This window comes from Barbus barbus, assembly GCF_936440315.1.
Source record: "Barbus barbus genome assembly, chromosome: 20".
Lineage (NCBI taxonomy): Eukaryota > Metazoa > Chordata > Actinopteri > Cypriniformes > Cyprinidae > Barbus > Barbus barbus.
In genome coordinates, this window is record NC_136748.1 from 22,200,326 (window position 1) to 22,219,270 (window position 18,945).

Consider the following 18,945-nt stretch of genomic DNA (forward strand, 5'->3'; position numbering starts at 1 on the left):
ATAATCAGCCGTGCCATGCCACGGCTGCATTGCCTGAATATCCTCCGGTTTTCCAATAAACATTCAAACATTACAAATGTGCCATACTGGTGATAAATTGAATAGCCAATGTCACCAAGCAGCATCTTCCTTCATGCAAATTTCATTTAATCAAGGAATGTAATTGCAATAAGTATGTTTTAGAGCTGGAGAATAGGCCCGCTAATGGTCGTTATATTATCACAGCGAGGGTCATATGTTCACTGAGCGCGTGCTTATTGGAGGTGTTGTAAGTTAACACGCGCGATTTCCTCCCTACCGGGAATGCGCTCGTGATAGAGTAAACACGCTAATCTGCTCAGCATTATCTCCCGCGGACAGAGCGCGACAGTCGTGTCAGACCGACCGTGCTGCAAATAACATGCACTATTAAGCAATTTAAGATATAGTCCTTGATAATGCAGCGGAATCTGTGGACATCAGTTCAGGGGGGGTTTCACCATGTTATTTAGTGCCTCATTTGAAAGAGAAATAAATAGGAAAATATATAGACGAGGCGTCAGGGAGTGCAGTAATTTTAGTTTCAACGTCTGCAACTCAGTGGTTTTGAATTACGTGTCTCAAAGTTTGATAGGCTATAATATCTTTATATTCATCTGCTACAAATTGATGTAGTTCAGAAACCGTTTCAATAAACGGTGTAATTTAATTTCGTGTACAAATATATAGAATAAAAACAGACATGTCGCCTATTATTTTGTGCATTTCATTGAGGCAATCACGTTTTCAATTTAAATGGTCAATTCAAAAATAAATAAATTAACATATAGGAAACATAAATGAATTAAAGTAGTGACTAATAATAACAGTGTCGACAGTGTGTTATATTCATTCTTACAGTTGTCAAATATAGCCTAATACACTGTACTTTTTGTGCAATTTTGTATATATTTGTGAGTTCAGTAAATATATTATAAAGTGTTACTCGCTCCGCTCATATATAATGTTTTTATATTTGAACATAGCCTAAAAAGCTCGGGTATCAGAACCTGCTTATTCAGATGATAGGCTAACACCTTTTAAAATGATCGCAAATCAAATGATAAATTAGACAACTAGATTGGACATAGATTATAAACTAGACAAATTATAGCAACTTTTTAATCTCAAATGTTTTCTCCTTCAAATCATTTATATTTTCACACAGAGACTTGCGACTACTTCTGTCACCTCAGGAGGGTGGTGAACACATTATTTCACTCCCAGATCATTTCTAATCGGTTACAAATGGGTTTAACTGACTCCGCGTTATTCACCTCCCGGATTTAGAGATACACAAACTAATTGTTTGATAGAAGTGCCTGGTGAGTTGAGAGCTAGTTGTTATAATAGGCTACATTTAAAAAAAAAAAAAATCATAATAAGAACGAAGCTCACCTGCTTGAACTCAAAATCTGAGTTTGGAGAAGCGATGTAGTCGTTGTTCCACTCATCCACACTGACACCTTTTACGCATAACGTAAGCTACTTTACAGCTGATTATACGTTAAAAACAACAACAACAACAACAACAAATATTTCCCTTTAAAAAGAGGAAATAAAAAATACACATCATTGTTGACAGAATTAATCTGATTGACTCATACGGACAGCTCTTTAAAAATGCAGGCTGGAACTAAATTATTTGTTTCAAAAGTCAGCAAATAACTTAATCAAATTCATCCTCAATACACAGATCGGCGGTTTTCACGCCATTGTGTGCTAACCCTAAACCCAGCCAATCTCTTATTGGAGAAGTCATTCACAAATCCCCCAATGACGTCAGCAGGGTATAAAACTGAGCTCAGCCACAAACGAGTCACTGAATCTGTTGCGCTCGGCCACTCTTTCCAAAGGGAAAAACGCTCTGAGAATTCGCTTTTTTTGCGACTATGAGGGAAACCTGTGATTTTTAAAAGGACTACAAGAATATTTAAGTACTGTTGGCACAAAGTCTCAATCATCTTTTCGCTTGTGATGCCCGCTGGGATGTTTAGTATCGACAGCATCTTGGCCGGGAGACCCAGCTGCAAGGACTCGGTTCTGCTCCATCGGAATGCTCCGGTTGTGTTCTCCAACTTGACGGAATCCTTGTACACAGCAGCTGGCGAGTTTAATGGACTGTATTCACACACCGGACCTCCAGCTCCTAACTTACAGTCGGTAAATGGAACCAGGATAGGCTACAACAACTACTACTATGGACAACTTCATGTCCAGGGGCCGACTGGACCAGCTTGCTGCGGCGCGATACCAACTCTCGGCTCGCAACAGTGCCCGTGTATTCCTACAGGTGTGTTACTTTTATTTATTACTTTGTGTGGTTGATATATGTATAATTGCATATACTGATTATTGTGGTGAATTGTGGTGTTCAGTATTTTTTTGGAGCACAACTTAAAAATAAAGGTTCCAATTACGACCAAACTGGGTTTTACAGTCTGATGTCATTTTAAGGTTAATTTAAAAGAGTTATATATATATGTTGTTGTTGTTTTTTTTGTTTATTAGAAAGGCATCAAACCAGCACGATAATCTGACGAACCTATAATGTAACATTTACTTTCCAAAAATAAATAAATAAAAACAACTTAATAACATCACAAAAACACAACCCACCCCAATATGATTCTTGATAAGAAGACTCTTTGAAGCACCTAAGAGCCACTGGCTTCTCCAGAATAAAAATAAAATAAAAATTCAGTTTTATACGAGTCCGTTGCATTTGAAATACATTGATTTGATTTTCAGGCTACGACAGCGCCGGTTCAGTGCTTATTTCTCCAGTCCCACATCAGATGATGTCGTACATGAACGTGGGCACCTTATCCAGAACTGAACTACAGCTACTCAACCAGTTACACTGTCGGCGCAAGAGACGACACCGAACCATTTTCACCGACGAGCAACTGGAGGCACTGGAGAACCTTTTCCAAGAAACCAAATACCCTGATGTTGGCACACGAGAGCAATTGGCACGAAAGGTGCACCTACGCGAAGAGAAAGTAGAGGTGAGTGAAATCAATTTATCGATCACACTGTAAATGGCAGAGTTCACGTTATTTTAATATTTACAAAAAGATGGCTGAAGTTCCTAGTAATAATGCAATACGTGTAGGCCTACTTAACCTATAATTATTTTTTGGAAGCTGCCTATAATTTCACCGTGATTATTTAGAGTGGCCTATGTGGACATTTCATTCCATTTTTTGGTGAACAAATTATCGAAGGCCACTCAGTTTATACAAAAGGTATTTTAGGAAGATACATCACTGTTAAAAAATAAATCCACTAAAATTGTATGTGATGCATTTCTTAAAAATAAATAACTGACTAATAGTAGAAATTTCAGAAAATTGTGACAAGTTATAAATATAAATAAATTGCTTGCATATAAATAAATACATATAGGCTACACGAAAAACTTTTTAGCAACTACAAAAGTTACATTTAACCTTAGTCAGAATGCGCTTAGAAGTCGTTTTCCCTTGGAGTTAACAAAAGCAACAGTTCCATTAAATTAGTGTTGGCACTGTCATTATTTATCACTTTATTCTAGATGTACCTACATATTACAAGATCATTAAGTGTGTTGTCTATAACGTAGCAATTTAAGATATCTGAGGAGTAGGTCACGGTGTCGGGCGCCAAAGTACAATTTGAACTGCGTAAGATGAACCTCAACAGAAAATTACTGAGATTTCTCACAACCTATAAGTCAATGAATAATTTGCACACTGCACAAAAAAATCAGTGCAGTGTGCACTCTCTCCATATCATTGAAGTTAAGCATTTTACCATTTTTCTTCACTTAGGTTTGGTTCAAAAACAGACGAGCAAAATGGAGAAGACAGAAAAGGTCGTCGTCAGAGGAATCAGAAAACTCACAGAAATGGACCAAATCCACGAAAACAACCACAGAGAAAATCGAGGAGGGCAAAAGTGAAGTGGATTCTGACAGCTGATATATAGAATATGAGACCGGAAAATCTTGCACAAATATGATTCGGACTTTATGTACATATTGTAAAGTACCATGTGAGTAGGAGTGAACATGTGTTGTCATGCTGTTGCACAGATGTATAGTAAATGTTACCTTTAACAAGGATATTGTTATTTATATTAATTTAAATGTACACAGACAAAATATCTTGGATTCTGGCCATAGTAATATTACCTGATATACAGAAAACGTTTTTTTTTTTTTTTTTGTCTTGTCGTATTAAGATATAACTAAATAAGATGTTCTGGAATGGACTGTAACTGAAGACTTGTACAATGGCAGGACGATAAATTTTGACATTGATTATCAACGTTTTATGCCGCCTGAGAACAAAAAAAAACAACATAAACAAATATTAAAGTAATATCTAAAATGTTCGATTTTTCGTATTTATTAAAAATATTACAACTATTCTGTAAGAGCATTTCAATTCGTCGAGTCCTCTTCGAATTTGATGGTTATCAGCATTTGTTGAACCGAGGACATTTGTAATTTAGTTGTGTAGTATAAAATACCGTAATACATTTTTTTATAGTATGTAGAGATATCTCATAATTTGTGAACACGAGATAGTTCGAGCTAATTGTCTCTTTAGGCCTATTCTACATTGTCTGATTATAATTTACCATTTAATTGATGGTACATTGATTGGGAACAATTTTATTAGAAAATTTAGCTTCACATGTGAAAGTCAGAGGATGTCTCTTTTTAATCTCTTCTATTAAGTTTAATATATATATATATATATAAATAAAAAAAGAGCTTATAAATGTCATAATCGACCAGTTACGTCACACCAGGCCATGCTGATCTTATAATCATCAGAGGATTGAGACGAAGTAGTATTTAACGGTGTAAAAAGCCCAACTGATCTTTTTAATTAACCAAACAGAACCACTTTTTTTTTAATATCCCTCTTGGATATAGATATGTATTATGTATATAAATTATTCACACGTAAGCTATGTCTATCCCTATTTATAACTGTGCCGAAAAAAAATGTTGAATGAAAAGTAAAATGTCTATCAAACGCGATATATCTGAAAAAAAAAACAAAAAAAAGAAGACATCATTGGCCACATTATCTGTTGTTATTGTCCCTGGTGTTCAACGATAATTATTAGCCTATAATAAAATGTGGTGAATTAAATTAATAAATTAAGCCAGCGTAATAGTTTGTTTTATAGCTATTCTAAATAGGCTACTAATGATTAAGAGTAACATTGTTTCACGAAATTTCGACATTGCCTTTAGTCAGTGTTGTGTTGTCAATATGCTCACACTTCCACTATTTGTAGCACTCAGTACTCCTGTATATATAGATATATATATAATTTTTCCTTTCTTTTTCTTTGAGCCATTTAATCACACCGAAGGCAACTGAAGTAGCCTAACCCGGAATTACAACTGTGGCAGTGTGATAACGTTAAATGTTGTCAGTGCCTTTTTATGTTTTAATAATAATAAATAATAATATAACAATATTAATTATTCTTATTATAATTATTGGCACTATTAAAATGTATTTTTCTGCGCCAAAAACAAGCTAATGATTTCCATGAAATGGAGAAGTCAAAATTCATTAACTGAACAAGCATTTACGTTTCTGTGCTCTCTCTTGCTAATGGGCCATAACATTTATCCACATGAGGGTGTGCAAGAGGAATTAAATGAAAACTACAAATACATATGTGCGTGTTTTCCTGTGTGTGAGGAATGGAGAGGTATACTGCATACATATTTAAATGAATGATTACAGCTTAGTCTCTTTTAAGCTAGTTAAATATGATTTGTGAGGCTGGCAACATGCCAGTGTCTTGCCTGTAAGAGCACTCTTTTTTGGTTATATTGAAACATTTTCTCTTGATGAAACACAGATCTCGAGTCTTGAAGGGCAACAGTGTGAGCCGAATATTTATTTGTGTTTATGTGCTTATGCATTTGGGCTATTTATCATCAAAAATAAACATCCATACCCAGTCTGTAAGTATATTGACTCAGGCCAGCATGTTTTTCCAGACATGAAGCTGATTAAGTGAGATGTTTTTTACTAAACACTCCAGCCATCGAAGACATTGGTAGTTTCTTAACAATTTGTTATTCCTTCACAGTAAATAGTTAGTGGAGTGATTTTAAATCACTGTCTGCCTCTCTGTGTACATTGTCTTCAGTTTTTCCTCCCCTCTTTTGTTACACAGCACACCATTCTAAAACCACACTGAAAAAATAATACTATTAAACGTCTTCGGTGGCTTTTTAAAAACAGATTAAAGTAGGGTAGTGCAGGTACTTAAAGATTTGGCCATAACACAAACCAAGAAACAAAGCATGTTGCACTAATAATCCTTCACATGTCTAGTGTGATTTATAAAGTGTTTCTTCACTGAGTGCCAGTGAGATATACAAAGCACAGGACTGAGTCCATTAATCTCTGCTTTTCGTATTTTCCCCTTTTCTAGGCTGTAATTTAGTATTACAAAAATGTAATACACACAGTTGTTTTTCAAACCATTATTTCTGTGACCTTTTTATGCATAGTTCCCGGCACTTGGAAAAACATAGGTGGAGTCCAAGAAAAATTAAGCAGAGAGTCAAGTCCAGAAGCAGATAAATCTTTAGTCTTGTGCTTGTTTTCTAAGAAATGCTGCATATTTGCAGTTGTACATATGCTTTACGTTTCCCCTACATTTTCCCTCTTACATAATTAAAATCAGTACATTTTATGATCTTAAAAATGTGTGACGCGTTCATTGAGAAAATGACTATTTCCGTATAAATTTAGGTATTAATTGAATTAGACTGTGTGCTCTCACTTACTTTTTTTCTTCAAGATTTGACCACATGAGTGACAGCTTTGGGTGGATTCCCCCATTTAAAGATAGAAACGGGTGTTGGCCATCCTCTGTGGTGCGTTTCTAGAAACATATAAAATGGCCTCCTAACACAGGAAGGAACGAAAGAAAGACAGACAAATACATATTTTTACCGTCATAAACATTTTCCTGTATCATTACCATATTTCAGTGGGATGGCATGTGGTTTGTACTCTGCGAAACCCTAAAAAGCCCTACAATGCGACATCATGTTTTTAAAATGACAAGTTAAAGAAACAAGCATGCTTCTCCACGTATTTTGTATGTATGAGCTTAGCACCTGAATAGGCTTTAGCAATTGCGGCCCTTCATTCTGTGGGTCATTACTGGCCCTGTCACCACATTCATTCCAGCACGCTTGCTACCAACTGCATTCGGTTAGCATCCCTCCTCACCGAAACCACAGGGCCGCTGAAAAGTAAGGGGGACCCCAGGTCAGGACCGCCAACTAGCAGCAGACACTTATCTCTCTGAGGTAAATCAGGTAATTGTACACTAAAGCCAAATTTTCTTCAGTTTTACAGGGCTCAGATCACATCTTTATGTTGTTGGGGCCCTTAAGGTTCAGCTCTTTAGAGAAGAAATAACGTTTTCCCTGACACGTCCTGCCAAAGCAAACAAACACGAGCAATATGAATGAGCTGTATCTATGGAGAATGTATGTATATGTGTGTGTGAGTACATTCATTTGTATGGCCGTGCTCTGGGGAATCGCGCTCGTTTGCTGGGAAATCAGGAAGGGCCCATCATACAGCACTGCCCTGGCTTCAGTGCTGATTAGCGGTGTGCGCTAACCTCAGTCCTCCAGCAGGGTCTGCTTCTGGTGTGGGGTGAGCAGGGCACCCGCCTGTGGGTTAGTGGGAGGAGGAGTGCACACTTTTGACCCTCTGCAAAACTTTTGGCCCTGGTTCAAAACGGCCCCTGGGGAATGGCAGGAGTGCAAGTCCACACTGAACAGGCATAGGGCAGGTTCGCAGCACACTGGGAACACACAGCCTACGACACTCTCCAGGTAGTTTAAGACCTTTAATGCACTCGCAAGGACGCTCAGATTAGCATGTGTGTTGTTCCGAAACCTTCAGGGCAATTCACTCCCTCAAAAGTACGCCACAAATGACAGGCTGTTGCTGAGACCCAACAGAGAAGTCGTTGTTTTGTGACCTCATAATGCGCCCTTTGCCTTCCAGTTGGTGAGAGCTGAAAGTAAATAAAACAATGTGGGGATTAATGGCGGAATGATTCAAACGCTCTGCTCGTCCACGACAGGGGAAATCGCAGGCGTTTACAAGAGATAAATCAGAATTATTTGCTGTATCAACAACACGAGCAGCTCGGATTCTGCATGATAGATCATGACTGAAAATGAAAAGCTAAGCTTGGGCTTAAAATGCCATTTTCTGCGACGTGACAAAATAAAATAAGGCAAAAAACCAAACATGCTGTTTGGGATATTATATTATTAAAGAGGTCTGTCCCAGTACAGTGTAAACATATTGAACACGTCGAGGACAAATGATTGAAGAAATGATTTCCTAGAGTCGTTCTTTCCGGCCAGAAAATTACATAGCGCATATCATTTTACATCTGAAAAGAAAGGCAGTTTCAGAGGACAATTCCTGTATATAATAAAACATAAGAATATGTGCCTTGAATACAAGGGATATATAATTTTCTATCTTTAGTTTTCAGGCCGCAAGGAATTTAAACAAGTATATCAAGAAATGTTTGAAATAACATGAGGAAACATGAATTTAGCAGAAAACTCAAAGGCACAATGATGTACGACACTCTGATAGATGAAGCGCAAACAAAGATTTAAAGCAAAGCATTTTCACAACAAATGAATTATCAATAAATCACAATGACAGATTTACATTACCGTGACAAACGAACTGCTCTACGAGCGTTTGCTAACTTTTCGAGCCCCGTATGCTTTTCCCAGAGACAGTCCTATAATAAAACCAAGAAAAGCAATATGCTATCTATCAAAATCAATTTGTTATCTAACATGCAGAGGCTATTAAAGACCAGAAGATTAGTTCCACAAGATCTGCAAAACTAATAAAATGTGCAATGAAAATAATACCTAATATTGCAGATCATGTATCACCGTTTCAATGAAAGAAAGCATTGATTTAATGTTCAGTGGGGTAAGATTCAAAACATTCAATCAACACATCTCAAAGACCCAGCATAATTATGAACACATTTAAACAAGGCTTTTCAGATTCAGAGCGCTCAGGAGTCCCGAACTGCCCTCTAGTGGATGCAAAACTTACATGTATATCGGTGAAACGATGACAAAATATTGCAAATGAATAATAAATAGGTCTGTAAATGAATACAAAAAATAAGCATCTTAATTAATCTCATGATCTTGGCCAATCATTAGAAAGTGGAATCAGCAATATTAAATATGTCAAAAAAATATGATTGCATGAAATGTTACATTTTATAAAGTTGACATTTTAACTATGACAGCCCTAAAAAAAAATACATTTTCAACAGACCCCCTTGCGGCTCCCAGGGGTTCCCATGCAGGCCCCTGCTCTATTTTATTCCAAATTAAACTGTGATATATTAGCTGCACAACAGAAGGTTTATCTAATAATAAATCATTTGTTTTTGAAACACAAACTACCCAGGTATTCTGCGCACCGTAATTAGCCTATGATTAAAGAAGCCCGGTGATGTTTGTCATCTGATGGCAATTACAAATAGTGAATTTACAGTGAACGACTACAATGAAACAAAACACCAGGAGGCAGAGATAGTGTCTGTGCTCCCTCCCCCAAGTCCTGCTATTTTCCCCAATTAATTCCCTGACAGACGATATCCACCATGCACCGTACTTTCCACAAAACATATCTTAGGTTAAACATGCAATCAAAGCACCAGCGCCACGAGAGAAGGATAGACCTCTTTTGGCAGCAATACCCAGAATCCCTTCAGTCATAACAAATCTGCCCCGTGGCCGCTGATGGACAGCTGGTTTACAGCCAATGTCAGGCATTAACAGATTTGATCCGTATTCGAAAAAGGAGGCCTGGGAGCAGAAGAGGAGTGGTGGGTGGCGGGCGGCTCACGCCAGGGCCTCTGCATGGTTCATGGCCCAGGGAGGGTTTCCACTCACATCCACTGATTTAGTGAACTTGCTTTATTTCTTTCTCTTTCTCTGTAGCATCAATAAACATGATATGTTGTAAATACACATATGTAAACAAGCAAATGCAAAAACTACAGATAAAAGCATGCAGGAGGACATCCACTTAGTATAAAGGTGCAGTCAAATTAATGAAATTTACATGCAAAAATCGTCCAAGTCCATTGTATATAGCTCTTAGTCAGGTTAGACATTGAATTTTATGTGAATAAAAAAGAGGCTTTGAGTGAGTGTACAATGTCACGCACTGTAAAAGACTATATGTAAAAGTATTTTTATGGAGTTTTTGTGTACTTTTTTCAGAAAGACTTTATGTCAGTTTGGCAATCAGTATGCTGTTAAATAACAGTAGCTACAATCCATTGAAAGCACTGCACTTTTACCCCTCAGCCTCGTTTTCATTGCTGATGCTACCATGACTAAGGTCTACTACTATCAATAGCATAGAGATGTATGAAGCACCTCGGGCACTTAAGCCACTTTAAAACCCAAATAAAATCGAGTGACCAATTTGAGCATGACCGTGGTGGACTTCATCCTCACGCTAAACGGCGGAACGCGCGGATTCCTATTTGGGAAATGTCGTCGTATTTGACTGCAGCTTTAGAACCGAATGTATGCGTGCGCGCATTCGCTTTTTGTGTTTAACAACGAGTCAAAGTGAGTAGGTGGGTGGGATTCAGTGCGGATGGCTTTACACTTCTCTGCCTTGAATTTAACACACATAATCTGAGACTCGCGAGGGCCCTGTAGAAGAAGCGGGAAGCTCTCATTAAAGAACCCGTGTGATGTTTTATGAACTATGAAATTCATTTAAGACCCAAGGGGGAAAAAAGAACGGCACTAGAGTAAATATTTATCAGCGGTATGGGTTGACTCGAGCGGGCTGCAGGAGGAATCCGAGGATACAAGAGAGGGAGTGAAAGAGAAAGCAATAGGCTACACTAGCGGTTCTCAAACTGCTCTGATTACAGTCTCACTCTCGCCTCTTGACCCCGCGAACGGTGTTGGCAGCTCCCGCAAACTAATCTTCCGTTGCTAAGTGAGTAATTGAATGTGAGAGCTTATGTATTTTTGTAATGAGCTGACAGCATATTTCCACTCTCTGCCCAAAAGGTTACCCTAATCAACATGGTCACGCTGTTTCTCTCAGAGTGACAGCGCCGCGCCAACAACATGACAAAGCGTCCAGCCGCGCGGCCCGCGCAGATGTCGGCCGTGAGAGACTCTCTGCGTGGACCCTTGGCACGGAATCAATGTCAGTGCACAGCTTCATTTCTGTCTGAGCGGAGCACATGCAGCTAGGAATAGAGGGTTGTTGTGCGACACCCACAAGGCACACTGGGACTTTTTTTTTCTGGTCCCAAAATACAATCAAATAACAAACTCGTGCATTTATTTTTGAATATTGGTAGAGCACAATAACTGGTGTATATTAAAATGGTAAGAGATGCAGCATAGACCAAAATCGGTTAGAAGGGGCTTTTAATTTGTCAAAATAATTGTAATATATTTTTGTGCAAATAATTGTAATATATTTTTACGAAGCATTTAAGCAAATGGAAGAAAATGTTTCTGTTTATTTAATAAAATTTAGCAACTTAAAACCTCTAAACCCACTAAATATTTTATAAGAATGCCTGTATTATTCTGATCTTAGCAAAGTAACAATGAACATCTTGGAGCTTTAAGGTTAGTACAAGTAGCTATATTTCACAAATTAATCTCCACTTAAGGACTAAATATACTTTTTACACATCCTTAACCAATAATTTACTCACCCTAATAGAAAACTTGAGAAAACTATTTATAAAGTACAGGTATTCTGCATTTCTCCCCTTAAGTAACAGTGTTTTGTGTGAGTGTTTTAGGCCTTAATAACATAAAGGAACATGAATTACATTTAAGAAAACTGAAAATCATAAACACTACTACTACTTGTAGTACACTTGAACCCATTTCTCATACACTAGTGCACTCAAGTGTACTACAAGTGGTAACTAAATAATTTTTTTTAATAGCCTACAGAGATAGTATGTTAAAAGCACATTTTAGTTCATATTCATGGTGTCCCAAAATAGCACAGTGAGTACATTAGTTGATCTCAAGTTTATCTTAAGCAGTACTAAATTATAATTTTTAGTATAGGCCTATTAAGTAAAAAATTTGTGCGCGAACATAGAGCACTTTAGTACATTATGGAAGTGTACATTTTTAACCTGGGTGTATATATATATATATATTAGTGCTGTCAAATGATTAATAGCGATTAATCACATACACAATAAAAGTTTTTGTTTGAATAATATATTTGTGTGTTCTGTGTATATTTATTATGTATATATAAATACACACACATACAGTATATATTTTGAAAATATTTACATGCATTAACATGTCTATATTTATATTCATATAATTACAATTTTAAATATATATTTAATATATAAACAACATATTTTTCTAAAATATATACATGCATGGTTGTATATTTATATGTACATAATAAAAAAATATACACAGTACACATACATATATTATGTAAACAAAAACTTTTATTTTGGATGCGATTAATTGTTTGACAACACTAATATATATATATATATATATAAATATAAGTCTCAAAACATATAAGGTCAACTCACTGTCATGACTCATGGTGAATTGGTGGCAACTTTGTATGAATTTGCATATTATTTGTATGTGTTCATACAACCTATGATGGCCCACAGATTATAACTGTATGCTTTTCATTCATTCATTTTATTTTAGTCTAAAAAATTTATTTTTTTTGTGCAAATTTAAATTATATGAATTCACCAATTCACCAAAATGTAAAATAGTTATGTTTTCTCATGAGATTTGGTTGGATAATTTCAGGGATTCTCTAATCTGCAATATTTTAAAAATGTTTAAAAATAGTTAAAAAAAAAATTCTAAATTGATGCAACCTCATACATCATAATTTTGCAGTGCACAGTAAGCGGCAACCTGTTAAGATTTTATTTTCTCCCATAATACCACATAACAGGAAACACCAACACAGCGCTGGTGTTTGTTGTTATTTAGTGTTGTGTGTGAAAATAAAACCTAAGTGCCTTTTACCCCAGGGGGCTTTTAGCCCTGTTGTACCCTGTTGAAGGAGAGAGCGCACATATTTCACTGCAGCAGTAATAAGAGAGTGTATTGCTTGTGGGATTAACGGATACTTTGACCGAATGTGGAATCTGTGAGTGAAAACACACATGAAATAAGCTGGATTCTGTCTTTTGCATCTGTAACTTTAGCTGACGGGTTTGTGGGAAATCAGCACAGACCATGGAGCTCTGCATCGAAAGGCTATCTGGTGCTCTCACTTCGAGCGGGCCTTTAACCACAAATACTTCCCCTTTCATTGTCCACTGGAGGATATAGGAGCATATGGAAGATTATTTTCAGTGACATATGGAGGTGTTCCATTTAAAATGCCAAGACAATTTCATTCCGACTTTTGAGATTGTATTTTGAACCCTTCTGAACTACTTTACCCATAACAAATTCCAAACATGTGACATGGAAGAACTTGCATTATCCGGTGTTAGGACGGACACTAACGACTCAGTTGCACATATAGGAGATATTCATTACAGGAACCTAACGAAAAAGAAAAGCATATAGGTTACTGAGTGTACACCCATGCTTTTTCCTGGATAAATGCAATCAAATGCATATTGTTGAACTGCCCTTGTGTCTCGAAGCCTTTCCCTGGGACTCTTTCTGTCTATCTGCAGCGCACGAATCGTCCACACATAACGATATGTAATGTAATCAAAGTCAGCGCTGTGTTTTATACAACTAATCAGCCTCAAACGATCTGCGAGCGAGGGAGACGGCCCGAGTGGTGTGGTACTCATCAGCTTCAATGTATTCGTTGTTTGGATTGCTGTGTTTGTATAAACCAGATTGGTTTGCACTTAACCCTGTAATATATGCAAAACAATCCTCTAGATAGTACTCTTAAGCTTTGCCAGTTACCACTCTGGCAGCTGCAGTAAACTTGGTTGTGTAAGAAAAATAGCGTGTAATAAATTATGACATGAACCAGCACACGTCACGTGGGCCTTCAGCTCTCATCAGCAGTCAGGATATTAAAAATGGCACTGCAATGCACAGATGCAGGTCAAAGGGTCACGGTCTTTTGGAGACACAGAAGGACTGAGCTCTCATAAATACGTATTTAAATAAACAGAGAGAGGAGGTGTGGTGAAGGGGCTTCGGCGCTGATGATATATATTCAGTATGAAAACTCACATATACAAATGACTGGGGGTGAAGAACAGTGTATTAGAAATCAGATACTTCATGAGCTGTGTGGCAAGAAACAAAAACAGCTGGCCAAGAATCTTCACCGAATTACTCGCTTTGTAGTCTTGAGGCTCAATTGTATGTAAAACAGATGTAAAAAAGGGGGCCTATTTTCTGTTTTATTTATTTTCGCAGTTATACTTGATATACAAAATAAACATGACCTGTTTCTTTATTCATCAGCCAATATGCTTCATTTCGGATGGGACACTGCCCAGTCATACTAACATTAGATGGGATCTCTATTTTGGAACAAGTAGCTCTGTGGTTTTCACAGTCCACTGAATCAGAGAAATGCTGGATTCCCTTGTGGTCCCTCATATTTTCTTCACTGAAATGTAAGAAGGGGCCGGCCCAGAGAACATGCAAATTAATTCATAATCAAATCTGTCTGTTTCACAGAGTTCAGGTACCACCTCAAGCAAACTCTGTCAGCGGGCCGTTAGTAAACCAAAGGTAATCCATGGTCTTTACACCCAACCGACATTTATTAACTGGTATTTTCTTTCCCTTGGAATAATGACCGCAGCTGCAAGCAATACAAACAGTCTTAAGATATTACACAATCACTTGTCTTAACCATTCAGCCATTCACCAAAAGATCTATCTATCTATCTTTATAAACATTATGTGTGGTGTATATACAGTGGGAAAAAAATTATTTGATCCCCTGCTGATTTTGTACGTTTCCCCATTGACAAAGAAATGATCAGTCTATAAGTTTAATGGTAGGTTTATTTGAACAGTGAGAGACAGAATAACAACAAAAAAATCCAGAAAAACGCATTTCAAAAAAGTTATAAATTGATTTGCATTTTAATGAGTCAAATAAGTATTTGACTCCTTTGCAAAACATTACTTAATACTTGGTGGCAAAACCCTTGTTGGCAATCACAGATGTCAGACGTTTCTTGTACTTGGCCACCAGGTTTGCACACATCTCAGGAGAGATTTTGTCCCACTCCGGGATTAAGGTCTGGAGACTGGCTAGGCCACTCCAGGACCTTAATGTGTTTCTTCTTGAGCCACTCCTTTGTTGCCTTGGCCATGTGTTTTGGGTCATTGTCATGCTGGAAGACCCATCCACGACCCATTTTCAGTGCCCTGGCCCTGAAGGTACATGGCCCCGTCCATCGTCCCTTTGATGCGGTGCAGTTGTGTCCCCTGTCCCCTTAGCAGAAAAACACCCCCAAAGCATAATGATTCCACCTCCATGTTGACAGTGGGGATGGTATTCTTGGGGTCATAGGCAGCAATCGCACCAGCTGTTGTCAGCTTCTCACCAAGCTGCTTGGCGATGGTCTTGTAGCCCATTACAGCCTTGTGTAGGTCTACAATCTTGTCCCTGACATCCTTGGCCATGGTGGAGAGTTTGGAATCTGATTGATTGATTGCTTCTGTGGACAGGTGTCTTTTACACAGGTAACAAGCTGAGATTAGGATCACTCACTTTAAGACCTGTATAACCTTATACCTGTTACCTGTATAAAAGACACCTGGGAGCCAGAAATCTTGCTGATTGATAGGGGATCAAATACTTATTTGACTCATTAAAATGCAAATCAATTTATAACTTTTTTTAAATGCGTTTTTCTGGATTTTTGTTGTTGTTATTCTGTCTCTCATTGTTCAAATAAACGTACCATTAAAATTATAGACTGATCATTTCTTTATCAGTGGGCAAATGTACAAAATCAGCATGGGATCAAATACCCCCCCCCCCACTGTATGTATGTATATGTATATATATATATATATATATACACACAGGTACATCTCAAAAAATTTGAATATCGTGGAAAAGGTCAATATTTTTTGTCACTCATTTCAGAAAGTGAAACCCATTTATTATATAGATTCATTACACAGAGTGAAATGTTTCAAGCCTTTATTTCTTGAAATTTTGATGATTATGGCTTACAGATAATGAAAACCCAAAATTCAGTGTCTCAGAAAATTAGAATATTGCATAAGATAAATAAAAAAAGGATATTTTAAACAGAAATGTCAGGCTTCTGAAAATTATGTTCATTTCTATGCACTCAATACTTGGTTGGGCCTCCTTTTGCATGAATTACTGCATCAATGTCGCGTGGCATGGAGGCAATCAGCCTGTGGCACTGCTCAGGTGTAATGGAAGCCCAGGTTGCTTTGATAGCGGCCTTCAGGTCATCTGCATTGTTGGGTCTGGTGTCTCTCATCTTCCTCTTGACATTACCCCATAGATTCTCTATGGGGTTTAGGTCAGTTGAGTTTGCTGGCCAATCAAGCACAGTAACACCATGGTCATTGAACCAGCTTTTGGTACCGTTGGCAGTGTGGGCAGGTGCCAAGTCCTGCTGGAAAATAAAATCAGCATCTCCATAAAGCTTGTCAGCAGAACGAAGCATGAAGTGCTCTAAAATTTCCTGGTAGATGGCTGCATTGACTGTGGACTTCAGAAAACACAGTGGACCAGCAGATGACATGGCAGCCCAATTCATCACTGACTGTGGAAACTTCACACTGGACTTCAAGCAACATGGATTCTGTGCTTCTCCACTCTTCCTCCAGACTCTGGGACCTTGATTTCCAAATGAAATGCAAAATTTACTTTCATCTGAAAAGAGCACTTTGGACCACTGAGCAACAGTTCAGTTCTTTTTCTCCACAGCCCAGGTAAGGCGTTTCTGATGTTGTCTCTGGTTCAGAAGTGGCTTGGTAGCCCTTTTCCTGAAGACGTCTGAGCGTGGTGACTCTTGACTTGCATTGACTCCAGCATCAGTCCACTCCTTGTGAAGCTCTCCCAAGTGTTCGAATCAGCTTTGCTTAACATTATTCTCAAGCTTGCGGTCATCCCTGTTGCTTGTGCACCTTTTCCTACCCAAATTCTTCTTTACAGTCAACTTTGCATTTAATATGCTTTGATACAGCACTCTGTAAACAGCCACACCTTTCAGTAATGACCCTCTGTGACTTACCCTCTTTGTGGAGGGCGTCAATGTTCGTCTTCTGGATCATTGCCAAGTCAGCAGTCTTCCCCATTATTGTGGTTTCAAAGAACAAGAGATACCCAGAATTTATACTGTAGGGATGGTCATTAATTGAAACTCAAATGCAAATATTCTAATATTTTAAGATACTGATTTTTGACTTTCATGAGCTGTAAGCTCTAATCATCAAAAGAAAACAAAAAAACTTTTGAAATGTTTTACTTTACATGTAATGAATCTAAAATATATGAAAGTTTCACTTTTTGAAATAAGTTCCAAGAAAAAATGAACTTTTTCACGGTATTCTAATTTTTTTAAATGTACCTGTGTATATATTCAATTCAATTCAATATTGCTTTATTGGCATGACTGTAAAAAATACAATATTGCCAAAGCTTGAAATATATATAGAGAAATATAATAACAATGAAAATATCAAAATAATAGAATACAAACATTATAACAATATAAACTTAAATAAACAGTGTAACAAATAAGAACTTGTGTGAACATTTCATACCACAGTGTTTAACATATAAACACACACAGGCAGAGGGTAACTGTGGTAGACCGTAGGGAAACTGAGGTCAGACATAATACACACATTACCCACATTACACACGTTCACCTGCTGTCTCTCAGGCTGTGGCACGTCCACACATATCTCGCAGCCAGTGCTGCTGTCTGTCCCTCTCCTAGTATTATCTTTATTTGTTCCTCTTCAGTCATGGCTGTAAAGTTCTTTATGATGTTTGTGAATTTGTTGATGTATATGTCTCTGATTGATTTAAATTGGTAACAGTGAAGTAGGAAGTGTGTGTCTGTCTCGAACTCTCCTGTCTCACAGTGAACACACACTCTTTGCTCTCTGGGTAACCAGCTCTTTCTGTGTCTGCCGGTCTCGATGGCTAGTCTGTGCTCACTGAGCCTGTACTTGTGTCTCTGCTTTGTGTCTTTGACACTCTGGAGATATTCTTCATATTTTAATTTTATAGTTCGATAGAGTTTTAATTTACTTTGTGTTTTGGTTTCTTGATCCCAATGTTCCAGATATATATTTTTAGATTGTTTGATAATTTGATTTATTTTGATGTTTGGATGAGAAGCAGTGCTGGTCTGAGACTGGTTAGTGTTAGTAGAGTTAGTCAGGTTAGTAAGTCTCAGAACCAGCTGACTGAGTGGACTCTTTTCAGGGTTCAGTTCTTGGGTTTGTAGTGCTTTCAAATAACAAATGTCTTTTTTTTTAGCTTTATAATGTTATATGACAGATCGCTGGCCTACCTGACTCATTACGACAATGGCTGTAGCTGCGCATCAGTCGCTTCCTCTTTACTTGTTTCACAATAGTCTAATAATCATAAACATTTGTTAAAAAATACAGTTAATCTTACTGAAATCTCTTATGTTATCGCCCAATTAGTGTTAACCTCAGAAAGTAACAGGTTGTGAATGCCACCTGGGGGGAATGGGGGAAGTCGTGGGGGGAAGTCGTGGCCTAATGTTTAGAGAGTCGGACTTGTAATCCGAAGGTAATCCGGCAGGAATTGTAGATGGGGGGAGTGAATGTCCAGC

General features: G+C 37.6%; 1 protein-coding gene across 1 annotated transcript; it reads left to right on the forward strand.

Annotated features, from left to right (window-relative positions):
- Positions 1 to 1,839: 1,839 nt before the first annotated feature.
- On the forward strand, positions 1,840 to 4,349 carry LOC306886555 (homeobox protein goosecoid). Its single transcript, XM_079443744.1, has 3 exons — positions 1,840 to 2,311; positions 2,770 to 3,029; positions 3,834 to 4,349. Exons 1-3 carry the CDS (start codon positions 1,996 to 1,998, stop codon positions 3,981 to 3,983), a joined length of 726 nt encoding a protein of 241 aa, XP_079299870.1. The 5' UTR covers positions 1,840 to 1,995; the 3' UTR covers positions 3,984 to 4,349.
- Positions 4,350 to 18,945: the final 14,596 nt, after the last annotated feature.

Bases quoted from the DNA above. Each gene is read 5' to 3' on its own strand.
- LOC306886555 (XM_079443744.1), top strand. From the start codon at position 1,996: ATGCCCGCTGGGATGTTTAGTATCGACAGCATCTTGGCCGGGAGACCC. The intron at 2,312-2,769 runs GTGTGTTACTTT...TTTGATTTTCAG, and splicing joins GTGCCCGTGTATTCCTACAG to GCTACGACAGCGCCGGTTCA. The intron at 3,030-3,833 runs GTGAGTGAAATC...TTCTTCACTTAG, and splicing joins TACGCGAAGAGAAAGTAGAG to GTTTGGTTCAAAAACAGACG.